General features: G+C 46.2%; 2 protein-coding genes across 3 annotated transcripts; one reads left to right on the top strand and one right to left on the bottom strand.

Annotated features, from left to right (window-relative positions):
• Window positions 1-1,273: 1,273 nt before the first annotated feature.
• LOC119220452 (serotonin N-acetyltransferase-like) lies at window positions 1,274-3,453 on the top strand. 2 transcript variants are annotated; one of them, XM_037476495.2, is made up of 4 exons: window positions 1,274-1,338; window positions 1,718-1,968; window positions 2,313-2,467; window positions 2,576-3,453. In XM_037476495.2, the coding sequence occupies exons 2-4, from the start codon at window positions 1,815-1,817 to the stop codon at window positions 2,942-2,944; spliced, it is 678 nt and encodes a 225-aa protein (XP_037332392.1). In that variant the 5' UTR covers window positions 1,274-1,338; window positions 1,718-1,814; the 3' UTR covers window positions 2,945-3,453. The 2 variants fall into 2 exon arrangements, with proteins under 2 accessions (XP_037332392.1, XP_062422067.1); XM_062566083.1 differs by lacking the exon at window positions 1,274-1,338 and having other exon boundaries at window positions 1,665-1,968.
• A 1,881-nt stretch (window positions 3,454-5,334) lies between these two features.
• Window positions 5,335-17,765, bottom strand: evplb (envoplakin b). Its single transcript, XM_037475376.2, has 22 exons — window positions 16,934-17,765; window positions 15,089-15,188; window positions 14,527-14,681; window positions 14,251-14,374; window positions 14,023-14,154; window positions 13,899-13,940; window positions 13,665-13,826; window positions 13,421-13,528; window positions 13,189-13,284; window positions 13,004-13,114; window positions 12,189-12,335; window positions 11,933-12,087; window positions 11,756-11,853; window positions 11,461-11,633; window positions 11,026-11,204; window positions 10,787-10,925; window positions 10,498-10,691; window positions 10,249-10,399; window positions 10,068-10,151; window positions 9,835-9,972; window positions 9,647-9,739; window positions 5,335-9,532 (listed from the first exon to the last, which is right to left on the bottom strand). The coding sequence occupies exons 1-22, from the start codon at window positions 16,963-16,965 to the stop codon at window positions 6,041-6,043; spliced, it is 6,105 nt and encodes a 2,034-aa protein (XP_037331273.2). The 5' UTR covers window positions 16,966-17,765; the 3' UTR covers window positions 5,335-6,040.
• Window positions 17,766-19,369: the final 1,604 nt, after the last annotated feature.

Genomic DNA, 19,369 nt, shown 5'->3' with positions numbered 1-19,369 from the left:
TGAGGTTAACTTTTGGTCCAGTTCATGTTGAACGCTAGCATGCTCCGAGCTAACATGCTCCAAGCTAGCATGCTAACTAGCAAACTATCTGCGCTAACGCTAACTAGCTTACCAAAATAACAGTCTTTTCCGTATCGAGTGGGCAGCACAAGTAAAATAACTGGTTATAGTTCCAGGTGTGCTTCATTCAAACACTGACGTACTTACAGAGTATTGGGGCCGGTAGCCGTGGTTGTATCAGCCCGTTCACGTCGCTCTGCTCCCGGACGCACTTCCCCTCGCGCTGCACCCGGTGGAAGAACTTGCGCATGCGCGTTTCAGATGTGATCAGAGTTAGGTGTTTTCAACTAATGTTTGAAACGGCCCGCATTATTTTGTCCTTAAAGCATGTTGTTAACGACACACACTCTGTATTTCCATATTCATGACGTTTTAAGAAAAATCTTAAATGCGTTGAAATCACGTCTTTGCGTAGACCAAATGTCGCCGACCACTTCATTCATTATTATGATAATCTTAATGATATTATCGTCTCTCTTTCAACCTTACGACATGACACATAATCGAGAAATTTACCAGTTTCTAGCACAGGTTTCACGCACTTTTTCGCCGGTTGAAAAGACGTTGAAAGGAGGTCTTAGACGTTCAGACCTCATTTCAACCCGATTTCAACCATATTTCAACGTTGAAATGACGTCTTGTGCTCACTGGGAGTGCTTGTGGACTTTGGCATGAGTTGCGCGTGAACTGCGTGCGCGCGGCTAATCGGCGCGTTAATGTAGTCCTGCTGTCCGCCCATCAGGCTTAATGAGGTCTCACTGCTGCCTGCGTCTCCTCCACGTTTTATCGGGGTCAAACTAACCAATCAGACTCGAGTTAAACGTCTCACTTCAATGTTGCTATTGGTTGAATCGGCAGGGACAAAGTGAAACACTTTTTGCGGATGAAAAGGAGGCTCTTATCTATGGTGAGGTAAAGGTTGATTATTGTGGTGAGAGAACAAATGGATGGTTAATAAATTCATGGGATTTGTCATTTAAATGAACGTCCAATCAGGCTGTCAAATTGAATCACAGGCTTATAATACTTTTTAGTGGAAACAGAGGTCACTATCTCCAAAACACACATGCTGTGCTCAGGCAGGGAGGATATAAGGTGTCGGTAATGCGCCGAGTTGTGGAAACAACTTGTGGAGGTCTAATCCTTCATCATGTGACTCATAGTAATAATCACCTCATAACCAGCAGAGAGTCCTGTGGTGGAGCAGGTGAGATAGAGGTGGAGAACGCGAGGTATACAGTCGCAGAAGCTCTCCAGCACGCGGGTCAACATCCTGCGGTAAGTGTCCCTGCAGCCTTCCAGGGGTGTGGGAAAGTTGTTTTTATTCATGTTTTACTCATTAATTAGGAAAGTGAATTTTGTGATATTTCTGCACTTAACTTAAAACTTTTGTGAACTGTCTGTGTGCTCTATTGCAAACCGGCTACACACATGCGGGAGAGGGTGGCTTCTAGAGAATAATTATTGTCTAGACAAAAAAACTAACGGCAACAATGGACGCAGATAATTACAGGGTTCAGTAAATTGCTCCACACAGTTGTGACCTTCATTCATTCATTTATCTACGACATCAAATATTCAAATGCAAATGAGGTGGATCAGAGTGGGGGACGCTGTCCTATAAATACGGAGACAGACCGTTCCGTTGTCGTTGCAGGGCCTGATCAAGTGGATCCGGCCGAACGGGAGAGAACGAGTCAAGAGGAGAATCTTTTTTTTTCAAGGGAGGGGGGGGGGGGGTGCAAAGTCGTGTGATGTCGGTCGTGGGCTCGCAGCCTTTCATGAAACCAATGCAGGCTACACCTTCGATTTCCCCCGGCATGCAAAGGAGACACACGCTTCCCGCAAGCGAAGTCCGACCGCTCAACACGCAGGATGCCATTTGCGTCTTCGAGATCGAGCGGGAAGGTAAGCGACGACTCGTCCGTCACGCAGTGGAGCAGAAACCCGCTAATAGCAGCCTATTAATCCGCTATCAAGTTGCACCGAGTGAAAGGAAGCTTTAAATCCACGGACAACTCGGCGTAAAACCATGTCGATGTATCGAATACAAGAGCTCTTATGAACTTATTTGCATTTAAATCACTCTCTGGGCACGCTCTCTTGTATTCGCCTTTGATTTGTTTAATCCCTTTCTATTTTCTATTTTTTTTCTTCTGAATGCGTATTTGGCAATCCGCGCCCTTTAGAGCGCAGAAAAGTAGCGGCAAACTATTGTTCCAGCATGGTCTCTCTCCCTCCCTTTCTCCCAGCATTTATCTCAGTGTCAGGTGAGTGTCCCCTGCACCTGGACGAGGTGCGTCACTTCCTCACGCTGTGTCCAGAGCTGTCCATGGGCTGGTTCGAGGAGGGCCGGCTGGTGGCGTTTATCATCGGCTCTCTGTGGGACAAGGACAGACTCACTGAAGTAAGGCACCATGCGCTTCTCCAAATTGTGATATGCTGCATATCTGATCAGCACGCACGTGTTTACATGCCCGTTGATAATCACGATGTCTGACCGCTTTGCTCCAAGGACGCGCTGATCCTGCACAAGCCGCGCGGCTCCACCGTCCACATCCACATCCTCGCGGTGCACCGCACCTTCCGGCAGCAGGGCAAAGGGCCCATTCTCATGTGGCGCTACCTGCAGTATCTCCGCTGTCTGCCCAACGTGCGCCGCGCAGTGCTCATGTGCGAGGACTTCCTCATTCCCTTCTACCACAAGTCGGGCTTCAAGGTGCTGGGGCGCTGCGCCATCACCGTGGCCAACCTGACCTTCACGGAGATGTGGTACCCGATCAGCGGCCACGCGTACATGCGGCGCAACAGCGAGGCGATCCGTTTCCCTCAGCATCCGTTGACTCTGCCACTGGCGAAGAGCGATGGACGCGTCGATATATGACCAAACCCAGGGTGTGGGTCCATGTGTTATCAGGCGCGGGCTGTCTTGCACTATGTTGTTCTTTGTGGAGGGTGTGTCAGGTTTTTCTCAGCTTCAGTGACTGCTGATTGTTTTTTTCGGAACCTTTTTTTCCCTTCTAATCTCAAACTGCGTACATGTGACATTATCTTGCTGTGTGCAATAAAAACAAGAACGTACTATACTGAAATGTGATTCATTAGTCCACTTTGTTTATCCTGTGTTTTTCCCTCACCTGTGGGGCAGTGGAGTTTGTTTACTGTCACTTACAGTGATGTTGTACTCGTGGTGGACGTTTGGACGGTAAGCTGCAGCTGCTTAGCACCTTTCTGGGCTCTCCACACAACTATGGACTGACGTCAGCAACAGGCTTTAGCTGCTCAACCACAGCTCTTGCAGCTCTTATTAGGGGGCTTTAGGTGTTGTAAACATAGGAGGCCGGCATTCATCTGTTAGTCTGCACATCTAGACTTTGTATTGTGATGGGGTTTTTTTTTACAGTTTATGTCTGCCACAATATCATAATTCAATAAAATGTTTTATACAGATTTATGATTTTGATTTTGTCTGATCCAAAATATAAGTCTTTTACATGCACTGCATGACGAGGTTATTAAATGAGAGATTCCTTTGCATACCCCATTAACAACAGCATAATGTCCACGTCCTTATCTGAGTATCTTCAGTTCTGAACTGTACATGTGGAGTTCAGCCAGTGGGAAGCCTTATGCTCTTGAGTGGCACTTTAATCCATGACACAGTCACTGTCTAATCCACTAACGTGTCGGGTGAGCAGCTCCCGCTCCTCTGAAGGGCAAACTTAGTGGTCACCTGGAAGAATGACCAACAACTTCCGTCACTTGGTGAGCTGGATAAAGATGTTTGGAATCTGCCGCAAATACTGTTCATATTATCAGCAAATACACAAAACACTGATTCCATGCCAAGGGAATAATTCAAGTTGAAAGTGACAAACGGAGAAAAAAGCATTGGATGTGTTATATATGTATTTTCATGTCGCTAGTCAGCGTTAAACTGACAAAATGATTGTATGAATCAAACATTGACATAGTAACACCGGAGCAAGACTCACCATCTTTTACACATTGTACGCCACCGAGATGTCACCAGCGTGGTGTTCTGAAGTATGAGGACATCATGACAAGTTAACTTTGTCTTCTCTCTGGAATCTAACCTCTCTCACGGTTGAGACTCATTTCGTCAATCTCACTTGTCAAGTAGACTTAGAGGAGGTTTATGTTGGCAATATCAAAATGAAGTTATAGACAGACATTTGCAGAATGAAGATGGCTTGCAGCATCGCTGGTCTCAAGCTGATGCTGCCAGCTGGCATCTCTGAACTGTTGGCTTTCTGGGAAATCTCTGCTTTACTGGAGTTTATTTCCTCTGGCGGAGGTATTCAACCCATGATGAGCAATACCCTTTTAATAAATACATATTAATAAATCCATTTGAGATGATTGTCAGATCGACGCCTATGACTCATACGTTCTGTTCTAATGTTGATGTGTGTTTGTGTTGATGTTGACAAAAGCAATAATGACGCATCTGACAGATCAAGCAACATATGGTTTTCATCAATGAATTCTGTGACTTTCACAGTGATGTATGAGGAGGGAAAATATGGTCAAGCTTTAAATACCAATTGATGTCGCATTGGCATGATTGCAGGGCAGGCGTAGAGGAAGCTTTGCCATTGCCATTCACAAGCAGAATTAATAAGCGACAATTGTGAACATTTTCATTGTCAGGCTCTAAAGCCTCCGCTCTGCAGTCTCGTATTATGACAATAACAATCCATGGACACAAAGTGGAGCTGCCAATTACCACCACTCTGCCAGTGTGCAAATGGGCCCTTTTGTACCCACATACTGTATGTGATGCTGGGGCACTCTCGGCTGTTTAGTGAGCTTGTTATTCGGGATGACATCATCAGACATATGTGAGATCCCTCTGCTGTTGATTGACTGGGGACGAATTGTTTTGAGTTTGATTCCAGCCTTAGTGGTACCTTCTGGCCCCAACCCCCACTACCGACTCTCGACCCAGAGCGGGGCCACTTCAGCCTCCAGACAGGCTCATGTGCAATAATCCCACAAAGTCCTTTCGGTCAGCGGGTAATCTGGCATTCAGACATCCCAGCAGAGAGGCTTCAAACATATTCAACACCCTTTACTGGAAAATCCACTGTGGGGTCAGATCGGGTCGACCAGTAGAATATCCTCCTTGCCAGGAAAAGGGATTTTGGACCCCTGTCTACCTATTTTCATGAGGCCATTTGGGAAGATCCTTTACGGAGGTCATTCACTGATACGTATGCCTACTAAAAAAGGTAGTCCACTCTGTGGGTCCCGGTCGTATGCATTTCCAAGGCTTTTATTATCCCCAAAAGTACACGCAACTGAAGGTTTGACCTTGTTCACCATAACACATTACATACTTGAGTCATATTTAATCTGTATCCTTAATCCATCTTTTCCAAGCACATGACTCGCAGGGGTTTCCGAGCATCGCACATTAATACTAGATACCGGAGATAGTTCACTGTGTTTTGGAGCAAGTGGTTCCAAATGGGAAGATGTGTCATAAATTGTATACACCCAAATAAATACTAACAGCCAGACTAAGAGTCTACAAACATGCTCGCAGCTCTGTCAAGCTACACAGCAGTGTATTGAGTTAAACATTGGCATGCCAATGTGGAGTTTTGGAAGATTACCATTTTTGAGTGGAAATGCCTACAGCCTATCACAAAAACTGTAGCTGCTGCTAACATGGCCAACTATTCAATCCTTGATATTTCAATATATATAACAAGACAGAAAACATGAATGTGAGGCTTGTTGACTTTAATAAGCACTAACAAACAAGACACAATGTAAAACAAATATTACCCTCAGTTTTACAGAAATGCCAAAATCACTGAAAATAAGCAGATCCACCAAAAATGTAGTGTGGACATAAATGGTCATTTTTTATATTTATGTAAATCATTTAGCGCTGTCACACCCCATAGCACCAGTGGCTGCAGCAAATAAGCCATCTTAAACTTCACATCTAATATCTGTTGTGGGAGGAGCTGAGACGATAGTTTGAGTATGACGGGGCAGTTGCAGCATCAGTAGAGGTGGCAGGAAGCAGCAGGAGGCCTGTGCTGACGTCTCTCCTACACCTATCCATCGCCTGCTTGTAAGATATCTTCTCTTTAGTAATGGGATCAACCAGCTCTTTCGTGTGAGATGCTTCATTTTGCAGCTCCTCAGCGGTTGTTTTGTCAATAATATTAGCAGCGAGAGCTTCTTTGACCGTTAGGCGGCCTGCCTGGGAAGGATTCACGAACCCACCGGTCAGGTACTGCGCCTCCATGTACCTCCTGGCATTTTCCTGGGGAATATACCCTTTCTTTGCAGCCGGTCCCACTGCGAGACGGTCTTTGGTCATGGGATCTTCAACCCCGGTGAAAGCTTTCTGGGCATTCAGAAGCTTGTACATGTCACTCGAGTCGATGAGACCGCGTTCAGCTGCATTGTGGACAGACAGTTTGTCCTTCTTGGAGAGATCAACAATTCCCCCGGAGGCTGCTTGCGCCTCTAGCAGCCTCAGAGCCGTGTCGGCATCAATGAGTTTGCGGGTCACGGCGCTTCGCACAGACATGCGGCTTTCAGTGGTGGTGTCGAAAATGCCAGAGATAGGGAAATGCTCATCACCTGCTGAAGAACTGAGGTTGTTCAAACTGCCACTGCGCTGATTGTTGAGGCTGGGATAAGAGGACCTCAAGGAGGGGGACATGGAGTTCAAGGGACTGGCTGGGCTGCTTCTGGTGGGTGATCTTGGGATTTTTACTGGAGGGAGGACGGGCTTTTTGGTTTCCCCTGCAGTGAGGAGGGCAAACTCAGAAATGGATATTTTCCCATCCTTGTAGCGCGACACATCGTATTGGGTCAAGCGACCATCCCTGAGAGCATCCTTGACGGAGTACTGCTTCCCACTTTTACGATCCCGCAGAATCGTTGTGTCCCCATCTGGACCAGTCGAAGTCATTTCCTCCCAGTCGCACTCTAACTCTGCGAGGTGAATGTATTGGTTGCGATCAATTAGTCCCTGCAAGTAGGCATCGTAGGGAGACATGTCTCTACCTGTTTCTGGATCCATGATGGTGATGGTTGTTGAAAGATTTGTCTCCCTGGTGTGAGTCTCAGCCTGTTCCTCATTCTTGATGGTGCCTAGCAGCTCGATGATGAGTGTATCTCTCTGGTGTACATTGTCTTTTTCATTGAGGATTTCGTTCTCCAGCCGCTGGATCTCACTGGACATTTGGAGGCCTCTATGCCGTACATTTTGGTTTCTCTCACTCATCAGCTTTGACTGTTGCTGGAACGATATGGTGATGGTCTGTCTGTCAGACTCCAGCATTTTGAGCTGTCGGAACAAATCCTCCTTCTCTCTCTGCAGAGCATCCCTGTTGGCGATGAGAGCGGTCTCCTCGTGAGAAGTTACAGACTGTGATGACTGCAGGTGAGTAATTCTGAGGCGAAGGCTCTGAACGTTATCCTCCTGGTCACGCCTGAGATTTCTTTCCTGTGTTACGAGCTCTCTAAAATGTTCCCTTTCAGCCTCCACTGCCGGGTCTTTCTCCACACGAACAACTTCTCTGTAAACAACTTTCTCAATTGACTTCTCCTTTTGTAGGATTTCCAACTTGAGCCTCAGGTTGCGTATTTCTCTCTGTATCCTGCTGATATTGTTGATCTCAGTCTCCCTGTCGATACGTAGACCATCAGTGAGTTTTTCCAGATTAGGGTCCCTCTCCACTTTCAGGACCTCCTCGACGACAATCCTTTCCTCAACAGGCAATGGAGAGTTTTCCAGTTCCAGAATGCGGGATTTGATCTGCCTTAGCTCGGACTCAACTTGAATCTTCTTCTGGCGATCGTCCATCTGAGCCACAGTGTGCTCTTTTTCTTGAAGAAGAGCTCTGAGCTGCCGGACCTCCAATTCAAGCTTTCTGCGGCTTTTTATTTCATCATCCAGGTTCTTGTTCAACTTATCATGCTCCAGTAACTGCTTTGGGTCTTTCTGAAGACGCACAGTTTCCTGCATGACAATCTTTTCCTCTGGCTTCTGCCTTTCAAGGATAATGTACTGGTTCTGGAGGTCAAAGACACACTCCTCCACACTGCGACGTTGTTGAATCTCTTCTCTTACATTCCTCCGAAGTCTGTCAGCCTCTTTCTCGAGAAGTGGATCATTTTCATATTTGATGAGCTCTCTATTGACCAGCTGGATGTCCACCTTGGATTTCTCAGCTTTCAGCTCGTCTCGTTCTTTACGTAAGCGGGTCAGCAGCTCCACGGTGGTTTCATAGTTGACTAGCAGGCGGGACACTTGGTTGTTCAGCCTTTGTAATTCCCTGGTGACCTCTGGGCTCTTCTCCTCTTTGATCACCTCCTGGGTCACCTCTTTGTACTCTACCTTGGGTTTCTGAGCGCGCAGGGTGGTGAGAGTCACTATCAGTGTCTTCATGTCTGTCTCCAGGTCTGCGCGGTTACGGCAACAATCTTGCAGCTCTTTCTTCAGACGCATCAGCGTAACTTCTGTCTCAGGATCAACTCTGTAGATCTCATTGATGATCTCCTTGATCTCGACTTTAGCCTTGAGCTTGTCCACCTCATTGTAACGTTGCTGCAAGGTGCTCAGCTCCTTCATCAAGATCAAATTCTCCTCCTTCTCCTCCTCTATGGCTATTCGTAGTTTCTTTGACTCTTCCACCAGTTCTTCATCTTGCTGTACCTGCTTCACCATCTTGGTGATTATCTTGGGTTGGATTGTGGGAATGACCCTCTCCAGTGTGTTTATCTGACTCCTTGTGCTAAAAACACTATCGTTTAGCAACTTACACTGGAGTTCCTCTTCTGAGATATTATTTTTTAAAGTGAGAACAGCTTTCACCATCTCCGGATCCTTCTCAAGCCTCACCACTTCTTTCTTAACCACCGTCTCCCTGATTTTTTGTTTCTGCTGAGACAGAACCGTGAGCTCGGTTTTTACCTGAACGGCCTCCGTATCTCTCGTTTGGAGCTCTAGTTTTATCTTGCGCATTTCATCTCTCATCTTGATGGCTTCTTTGTCAAGCTGTGGGTCTCTCTCATATTCAGTCAGCTGCTTGGTCACCAGTTTCGGCTCGATATTCACCAGCTGTTTTTCTACTTTGATAATCTCAATGTTTATAATGTCAATCTCTGAATGGTTTCTTGACCTTTTTGATGCTTCATCCTGGATTTGACTTTTCAAGGACTTTATTTCCTCTTCCAGTTTAGGGTCACGGTAGTACTGCACCACCTCCTTCTCCTCCAACCGCTGCACTCCTCTTCTATTCTTCAGAGACACAAACCTTTTACGGTATGTTTCCAGGTCTTTTTCCGCATGTAAGCGCCTGTCAATCTCCTCATTTAATTCCCTTTTAAGACTATCACTCTCCTCCAAGTCCTTTCTCTGGCTCTGTAGCTGCAGCTGCTGATTGACCACTACTTGACTGACTTTCTCTTGATTCTGCACACAAACAAAAGGACAAAGAAGAGGATTATTTTGAGCAGGATACACTGGAAATGATTCTATTATTTCTTGATGTTACTTGGATTCAATAATATAATATCAATATTGTACCATGGCTTTCATGTTCTTCGCTATCCCCAACTGACTGAGTCGCTGGTTGTTTTCTGCAGACACCTCAGAGAAAAGGTTCAGGAGCTGTTGTTCCTGTAGCGGAAGCAGATGGCATCGTCAGAAATAGTAGAGAAAAGTCAAAGATTTGTCTGGAGTTCTTAGTTTTAGGTGTTTGTCTATAAGTGTACCTGTCTCTGTACAGCCTGAGTCATAGTTGAAGTTTGACGTTTCTTCAGGACTGGTTCATCATAGTCATAAGCACGATCGACATCATCATTGTCGTCATTCAGGGTGCTACGGTAGGTGTTTGACTTAAGAGCATACTCCTATAAGAAAAGGTATATAACGTTAAAAGGACTTGGTAGTTGAAGTGCATACCTAATTGACTGTAAATGAGAAGAATCATAGTATTTGAACTCACATTCAAAACACCCTGCAGATCTCGGGAAAGGTACTTGACACGGTCTAAATCGTCCGATTTTTTCTTGATGTCGGCAACCACTTTCTATTTGACAGAAGACATTTAATTCAAACAGACTTGAGTTAGTTTGTGTGTACGGTTGGAGAGCGGTTGCTGTTTGGATAGAAATCCTTCTATTTACCATCTGGGAGTTCTGCTTGGCTGTTATCTGCGCCACATCATCTGTAGGTTTGATTGCATTGTTGGGAAGATTTACCAAGAAGAAATCTAGTGACTGAGCAGCATTCTGGAAATCTTGGTTTTTATTGGTTGCTTCCTTTATGAGTGCAGACCTAAAGAGAAATATCAAGAACAAGCATTTTGTGTAAAAAATAAAATAGATAAAAAATCTAATGCAGTGACAACAATTCCTGAATCTTGTTTTACTCACCTATCTTGGAGCTGATTGTTGACATTTGTGTAACGGTTCCTCAGCAGTTTCACCTCGTTCTCCTGGCGGCGGATGTCTGGACAGTACTCATTGAACCTCTTCTGCAAGGATCTGGCCCCTTGCTCTGTCAGTTCCAACTCTCTGCCTAATTTATTCAACTCATCCTTTTTTGAGGCGACGTCCTTATATGCAAGCTGTTTGGCATTAAGGAGAAAGAACTGCGATAAAGAAATCTATTGGTTTGGACCCCTTTCGGGATACACCTATCCTTCACTATAAGGTACAACACCTGCAGCTGCTGGTTGCGGCTCTGGAGGGAGTTCGGTTGATCCATAATGGCGCCATCTTTAGCAAGCAAGCCTTCAAACTTAGAGACGATGCTTTCCACACTCTGCTTCTGCTTCTCTAGGAACATGGAGGCCGTAGCTCTGGTTACCAGGAAACAAACACAGGAGGCAACATCAGAAAGGATGTCCTGAAGATAATATTTAACAAATACTCCAAAAATCTAATGAAAGGGAAACTTACTTTTTGCTATAAAGATCGAGGAGGGTGTTGATGTTATCAATCTTGTTGTTGGCAGTGCTGAGTTTGAGCGGCATTGTGGAGGCAATGGGGCCCAGGGGTTTCTGGGCCAGAATGGGCTCCATCTCTCTCTGGATCGCAGACTTCTCAGACTCCAGCTTCCTCACAGTCTGAGTAGATTTCTGGAGGACAAAGTCACATGGCGTTACTGATCACCTCAAGAAAGACGTCTTTAGTTTTTGTTGATTATTTGCATATGTAGACACCTTACAAAATGACATTGATATAAAAAAAGAGGAAAGGTGCTCTATTCCAGATTCAGCTACTAAATCATTTCCATCTGTAGCTCTTCATGGGTGGAGGAGCAGCATTGAGGATGATGAAGAAGAGCATGAAACTGTAACCTTCGTATGTAATCAAGGTGTTTGTCATGCTCACCTCGTGCTCTTGCAGTCTGTTTGCCAGGTCTTGGGCGGGGTTTTGGTTGTCCAGCGGAGCCCTGAGCCGGGTCAGGACTTCCTTCTCGCTCTGTTCCAAGGCCTTGTTGAGCTTGTCTAGGTCACTGGCTAGCTCAGCAGCTCTGGGACTGTCTGGAACACTTTGAACAGCGGCTGAGGACGAGCAAACACAACGACTCTACAATGAAACGCTAGATGAGCCCAAATCTCTTCTATGGTCCTGTAGCCGAGTAACGCAAAATAATCCGGCCCCGTGAAGATGTCTTTATTCTCACCAACATTCTGAGGGCGGTCCACCTCCACCGTGGAGTTCTTCAAGGCGGCCATTAGTGCAGATCTACGCTTCTTCAGATCTGTCAGCGCTCTGTCCAGACTGAACCAACAGATACACAAAACGTTTCCTTCAAGTCCACCACAGGCATTTGGGTAGGTGGTGAGTTTGACCTCCGTACCTGTTTACTTTCTCCAGCGCCTCAGCATCGGGTGGAGGCACCATGAAACAGGCCCCAGGTAGCGTTCTGGTCTTCCCACTGCTGCTCTGAAGCTCCCAGTTCTTATTGTCAGAGTTGGACTTCAGGCTTAGCTCCTCACCACGCCTCACTGTGTCCTGCACCACACGGAGAAGATGATGAAATAAAGACAATACAACAAGAGTGTTTGTCATCATGCTGTTACATCAAAGCCTGGAAACGACTGATCACCACCGACCTCCTCATCTGCCCAGTCACACAGGGCCACAGCAGTGGTGGTTTTGGTGGGCTTCATTCGGCGTAACTTCAGAGGCACGACGTTGCTGCTGAGTTCCCTGAGGGCAGCCAGGCGCTGCTCGTTCCTCTTTATTGCTGGTTCATCACCCTGAGGGTATTGTTAAGTTAGCACAAGAGCAACGCAAACAAACGTTAGCATTAATTCACGATCTAGGCGTGTAGTTAGAACTGGTTTTTGTCATGGTCGAATGGACCAGACGTATTACATTTGTATGTATAAAATCATACTTTAATATTGACATTTCCACATCTAAAATACATTTACCAGCTTTCCATTTGTATGTTACAATATTCTATACATCATTTTGCAATGATATTTTTGATTGTGTGTGTTCCCAAATGTGGAGATTAAGTGGGTTTTAAAACAGCAAAATGAATGCTTCCAGGTTTGAGTGAGTCAGTAAAAAGAAGGTGAGAAAAAATGCAGATCTGAGGTGTGAACATTAGTGTATATACACGTTTTTGTTTGAGACTTTTGGGGTATATATTACAAACAAATTGTTCATTTTTCAGATTTGACCATTTGATTGGATGTGCCTTGCTGTTGCTATTTTCAATCTGCTAAAAACCAAAATTAAGCTGGAATTGATTCAGTTCTCTATCCCTTTCCTAGTGTCCTTAATCACCAAGTGAATATAAGTTATTGTTTTCTTGTTGTATAGAAGAACAAACACTAAAGTGCCTGATTCCTAACGTTTCCATAGTTTATCCTTTCTAGAGCTGCACAGAAACCCTGACTTTATAAAATAGCCGTACCTCCAGTGCCATCAGGACATGAGGGTTGCTCTTCCCACCAAGCGACTTTGGGTGCATAGCGGAGTTGAGCCTCTCCAGGGACTCGGACAATGTCTCTGCTTCCAGCTGGAACTGTATTAGACAAATGGTCACTTTCCAGAACCAGCTGATTTAGTGAAAGAGATATTATCACAGATGCTCGCTACCTTCTTGTACTCTCCAACGTTGTCCAAGTGTGTTTCCTGAGCAAGGCACAAGTTGAGGAAGGATTGCCACTCATTCTGCACAGCATCTCTGTGTGCCTGACGAAAACAAATCACCTCGGGTTAAAGCCATTCAATTTGATGTATTCGACCACAAGGAGTCAGACACCACGTTGCACGGTGATTCCTCACAGATTTATTACAGATGTGTGTTATAAGCAGCGGACAGATGTACCATTATTGTTGAGCTGCCAGGGTGTTTGTTCCCAACAAGACGATCTCCTTCCCCCTGCAGCTTGTTGATCTCAGTCTCATGTGCTAGGAGGCCGTTGTTTTTGAATTTCTGTTAATGAGCAGAAACAACATGAGTAGGAGACATGACAGAGGTTTGGTTTTAGTATTCTTCCCCTCCCAAATATCTCATCGGCCGGCCCATTCTAAATCAGTCGCCAACGGCTTCGCCATCAGGACGCCCTCACCTCATACTCCATGCGGACGCCTGGGGGGTCGACCATGCGGTCAGTCCAGTCTCTCTGTATGATTCTGTCCTGCTGGCCCGACAGGTAGACCAGCTCCTTGCTGCAGCTCTGCAGGTACTCGTACAGAGAAGCCAGGTCGCTGCGCCTCAGCCGGGAGCTCTCCTGCAGGACGCACGTTACGTGAGCTCACATCCGGGAAGCGACTCGACAGGTGCAAAGACAAGCTCAACTCACGTAAAGCTCGGCGTGTTTCTTTTTGAGGGCGTCATACTGCTCCTGCAAACAAACACCAGAGAGAAACAGATGAGGGATTCGTCCTGCGGGAGGTCCAGCAGAGTGTGTGGCTCTGAGCTGCTACCTTTGAACTGGTGGTGCTGGGCTGCAGCTGGGCGCTGTAGGCCTCGATCTCCTGGTGCAGGATGTTGTGCGCTGCAATCTGCTTCTCCACGTCAGTCAGGCTGGGACCATATCTGTCCGCCTTTAACCGTTTCTGTGAATCATAGAATGGCGGGCAATGAAACGCTTTTTTTGGTCTCGTTAGGGTGATTAGATGCTAAAACAAAAGAGTGCTGCAGCTTGAACCGACCAGTTTGTCTTCCAGCAGAGGACCCCAGTCGATCTTTGGTTTGGTATCCAAGACTGGCACCTGGGCGTACAGCTCCCTGTAGACGCCACAGTCCTTCACCCAGCGGTCGTGGAGATTTTTCACACTGAAAGGGAGCAAAATCATTCAAGCGGGTGGTTAGCAGATGGGTGGAGAGCCTGAATGGGGATTGTGGCCAAATGACGCTGACAGACTTGTCTTGAAGGTATGCGACACAGCGAGTTTTAGGTGCGTCTGCGTGTGACAGGATGAACTCACTCTCTCTCGATCTCGGCGACCTGCGGGTGCTGCAGCCTCTTGGCCTTGTCCACGTCCATGAAGAGGTCCTTCAGCAGCCCCTCGGCCTGAGCCAGGTTTTCTGCGTTCTCCTTCTGGTGGACGAGGGTCTGCTTCTTCCCATCACGCTCCGTGTCCTACAGGGGCGCAACAGGAACGTTGTGTTTGTCCGATTCTAAGCGTGTTTTAATCTCCGGGAGGAAATAAATAAATAACACACTTCTTTCTATGATTTGAGTTCTGTTGGATCCTGTCCTATTTAAGCTGGTTTTAGTGTTTCTATAATCACATCCTCATGTTTCAGGTCTTTATGTGATGAACACGCCAATTAATGACCCGATTACATTAGTAGTAATAGATTTCATCTGTTCTAATACCACTTAAAGGATCGACACTCCAAAAATAAATACATTTTGCTCCGCGAAAAAAAGAATAAGTAGAAGGGGCTTCTTCCTTTTCCTTGAGGTTTTACCGATATCGTGCCCACTTTGATGAACTCAAGTGTCAATGTAGTCACATCATAAGTCCAGCATGGACGTCTTACCACTGCCAGCAGCTTCTCTGATTGCAGAATGTTCTTCTCCACCTGGTCTGCATTCTTCTGCATGCGAGCAACCACCACAGCCAGGTCCGTGGCCTGACTCCTGGGAAACAGATTTCATGGTCAAATGCCATGAAACTAGTACCAGCAGTGCAAGTATGGACTTGGCACTTTAGTTGGGTTGCATTAGTACTGAAATACATACATGGGCAAATCTACTTCAAGCTAGTATTCATTTCAGAGTAGTTCAGTCGGTGGAATGTGAATCTAAATCATTTCAAAATGTCACAATATTGAAGAGAATATACATATGAAAAAAGTACCTCAAAGTTGTACAAAGGTTCAGTAGTAAACACAGATAGTTACTGTTCAAAACTGAATAAACTGCTTTTGCAGTTCAACTCGACACTTCCGTGTGAGAAAAAGCTGCCGGGCTTGTTGTTTCAGGTGAAGACACAAAACCCAGAAGAACCCTCCACCTGCTCAACACTGCTCTTCCCCGACATGTCACTCATGAGCTGCTCTGTGCACACCTGTTTGTGCTCTTTGGCACATTCCTCCTGTGATATGAGAGCCGACTGTTGACTGTGACACACCCCGAGGACCCGAGGGACACTTTGCAGAGGCCCCCATCCCGCCACGCCTCCCTTCTAATGAGCAGTCAGGAATGCTGTCACACAGCAGCTTTCAGCTCTTATCTGTGGCATTGACGTCCAGCGATACTCTGACAGCTGTAGCTGTAGCTGATGGCTCGTAGGAGGGGTGGATCACTTCTAGCAGGACTTCCTTTACTCCCAATGATGGAATGTGACTTCTCACATTTAGCCAGATACTGTTCCTTTCTTCTCATGTCACTTCACACCTCTATTAGTGACAGTGATTGGTTACAGGCTCTTTGGTGTCCGGCAGTATCTCAGAGTAGAGATGGAGCCATTAGTGAATTGACAGAAATATATATATTTTTAATATGAATGAATAAATGGATAAGGAGGGGAATCCATAATAAAGGTCATTAGTTCAACTTCAGTAAAATGCTCCCCAGATAAACATAAATAATAAAGGCTTGTGTGGAGTTACCATCCGGATTATTTCCTATTACTTTGACTTTAGTGACTCGTGTAATCTGTGTTTATGTACCTTTACTTAAGTATATCAGCTGAATCCTGCCTCCTCCACTCAAACACAACGATAATGAATAATAATTCACCACGTTACACACTGACTGACTCACTCACTTCCACGAAGAGGGCAAACAGCTCCAGCAGCAGCCCTGCCCCTCCCTCCACCCTCCCTGTCCTCCGTCAGTGCAATAAACAACCTGATAAGTCACTTTCCAGAGGAGCCAGGTGAAGGTTGCACCATTTCAAACTCTCAAGAAGTCCCCACATTTATGGCCATGTGTAACTTGATAAAACACGGCTGGTGAGGGTGAGGGGCGCGTCACTCAAACAACCACCGGGTCCACCGCACAACAACGACAACAAGCGACTCGGTCCCACGTAGTCTCGGCTGTTCTTTCAGTCAGAAAAGCGGCTGACATCAGAGTAAACAGGAAAAGCCCGTGGCGTCGTGTTAAAGGACTCATTCATTCGTCTGGCAAAGCCCGGGCTCCCACACTTAAGAATGAATGAATGAATGAAAGGCCCATGTGTGTGTTCCTCACACAGAGATCATTGTTTTTTCATGTGAGACCTGAGTCCTGAAATGAAACACCGCGCAAACATGATGGTACAAAAGAACATGAAGCAGATTCCAGGTCTGCCCTTTAGGAAGAAAACACAGCGAAAGAACAGGAACAGGAAACCAGACACACACACACACACACACACACACACAGAGCGAACTCACTTGCTGATCTTCATGGGGCTGTTGCTCGTCATCTTGATGGACTGCTCGGCTGTGTTTGTCTCAATCGTAGTCCGAGTGTTGCCTCTTCCAACCTCACTCTCCCCTCTCCTCTCTCCTCTCTCCCCTCTCCTCTCCCTCCCAGTTAAGGAGCGCTCACCTGTCTCAGCTCCACCCAGGCCGGCAGGTGTGTCCTCGATGAAGGCAGAGGAGGAGCGGGCGGACCTGTTCTGCTCTCCTGCCTCTGCCTTTAATGTTCTTAAAGCTGTTCCGTCTCAGGGTTCCTTTTCTTCATTTTCCGGGCCACCTGCACTTTCTGCAGGCTGCAGCGTTTGTTCTTCTCTTACAGACGTGGAGCCCAAAGCTGCTCCTCTGTGATCAGCTCCATGCACCACATGACATGGCAGGACGTCATGGAGGCCTCACCGCCTCAACACGCACATCCCACCCGATATCAGCCGCATCAGGCAGCCTGAGGTCTCATTGTTCACTCAGCTGTCAGCGGCATATTAAGAGTCGGGTGTGACGGGCGCACATGACTGACACGAGAATCATGAATGAAAACAAAAAAGCAGAGAGTATGAGTCCTCGTGGAGCAGATCGCGGTGACATGTGCACTGAAAGGTTGGGTGCAGCTGATGTTCAGGTTGTGGCACTGGAAAGGTGACATAGTGAGGCAGTGTTTGGGTGAATAGCACTGGAGGAAAAGGTTTAACTTGTTTTTGCACAGCATTACAGATTTGGCAAGTGGAGCAGGACCGGGATTAATTAATCCGACAACTATTACAACTATCACACAACCTCGAGGGTCGCACAACACACACACACACACACTCGATGGAAGGACCTGCGTGGCCACGGTCTAAAGGGGAGGAATGCTAACCTCGCTACAAAGACCGTATGTAAACCCACAGTGCATTGGACCTTATGCCAGGGTGTGTGTGTGTGTGTGTGTGTGTGTGTGTGTGTGTGTGTGTGTGTGTGTTATTGTTGGCACAAGACACGTAAATGCACAGGTTGGTGGTCCAGTCCAACAATGTGACTCCTATAAGGGAGGACAATGGTTGGAGTGGGTGCGTCTGACACACACCCAGACGAGTTACTCCTCAAACCAACACACACACATACCTGTGGGGGAGAGAGGGAGAAAGAAAAGAAGATAACAAGACGAGTGGAGGTGATTGAGTGGGGAGGACCCTGTATGAAGAACACACAGGGTCCTCTCACCACACCTTGACCTTTGCCCAGAAGGAGAATTTTACACCACACAATTGCCTCAGTTTCATTGTTGTGTTTTATGTCTATTTTATATTTTGTCACTTTTGGCTATATATCTATATTTGTGCACAGTAGTTCATCGTTTGTGTCTACTTCAGTTCTACTTTCTTATCTACACATACAGTATATGGCCAATGAAGCTAATTCTGATTTAGACTACTTTCTTACCAATACAACCTAAAGGTTCCTATGTGATCATATTGGTCTTTACATGACTCTGTACACAACATGTCCACAGTCAGCCATTCACTGCTTATCAGGATGTGACTCAGATGCCTCGTCAAAGCATAACTGGGACCAGTGAGGGGTTCGCTGTGTGGGCCAAGGTCATCTCCACGTGAGGACCATGGGGGATCCAACTAAAGCCCAGAGCCAGCTAATGGACAAGCTGGTCCACCTCTGTGCCACAGAACCACAGGGCGATGTGAAACAGCTACAGAGGCACCAGAACAATAAAGAAAAAGGAACAAAAGCATCACAAAGTCCGTGTCCATTCAATTATTTGAAGGTTTAATAATTAACTCACATAAACAGTTCATAAGCAGTCCACTTAGTGGATATTAATCCAAGTTTAACTGAAAAAGTCCTGTTTAATGTAATCTCTCTGTAGCTATTAAATGAACCCAGAGTTCTGTGTAGTCCACAAGTACAAGCTTAACATGTTTTCTTTTAATGGTTATGTCAACAGCAGGGTGCGGCCGTCACATATTTGGACGCAAAAACTATAGAGAAGCGAATGACTCATGCAACAAGACTCGAGTATGTACACAGCAAGCGTTCCACATACTTTCAAGTCTGTAAATATGCTGAAAGCATCTTAGAGCAGCCGCGCCCACGGCACTCCTGAGCAGCAGGTTCTGTTCACAGATCTGTGATCAGCGGGCACCGACCTCTGAACAGGACTCTGAACACACACCTGTAGCAGCCGTTTCCACCGGAACGCCAAAGACTACTATTTGTGGCCCAATGAGTCAGGCTGCCTCTAGTTACGGTCATGCTGAGTATCTCTATACCGAGTCCTTTCGTGGAGTATCTAAATACTAATGCAGAATATCAATGCTTTGAAAGCCGGTTTGCTTTGTACACAAGCTGGAGTCAGTAATATTAACCCTTTCGTATCTGGGTGACCTACAGACGTTTACTCGTTCTAGGGGCACACTT

This window comes from Pungitius pungitius, chromosome 12 (assembly GCF_949316345.1).
Source record: "Pungitius pungitius chromosome 12, fPunPun2.1, whole genome shotgun sequence".
NCBI lineage: Eukaryota > Metazoa > Chordata > Actinopteri > Perciformes > Gasterosteidae > Pungitius > Pungitius pungitius.
The sequence above is the reverse complement of the archived record's forward strand: the minus strand, read 5'-3'. Positions and strand labels throughout refer to the sequence as shown.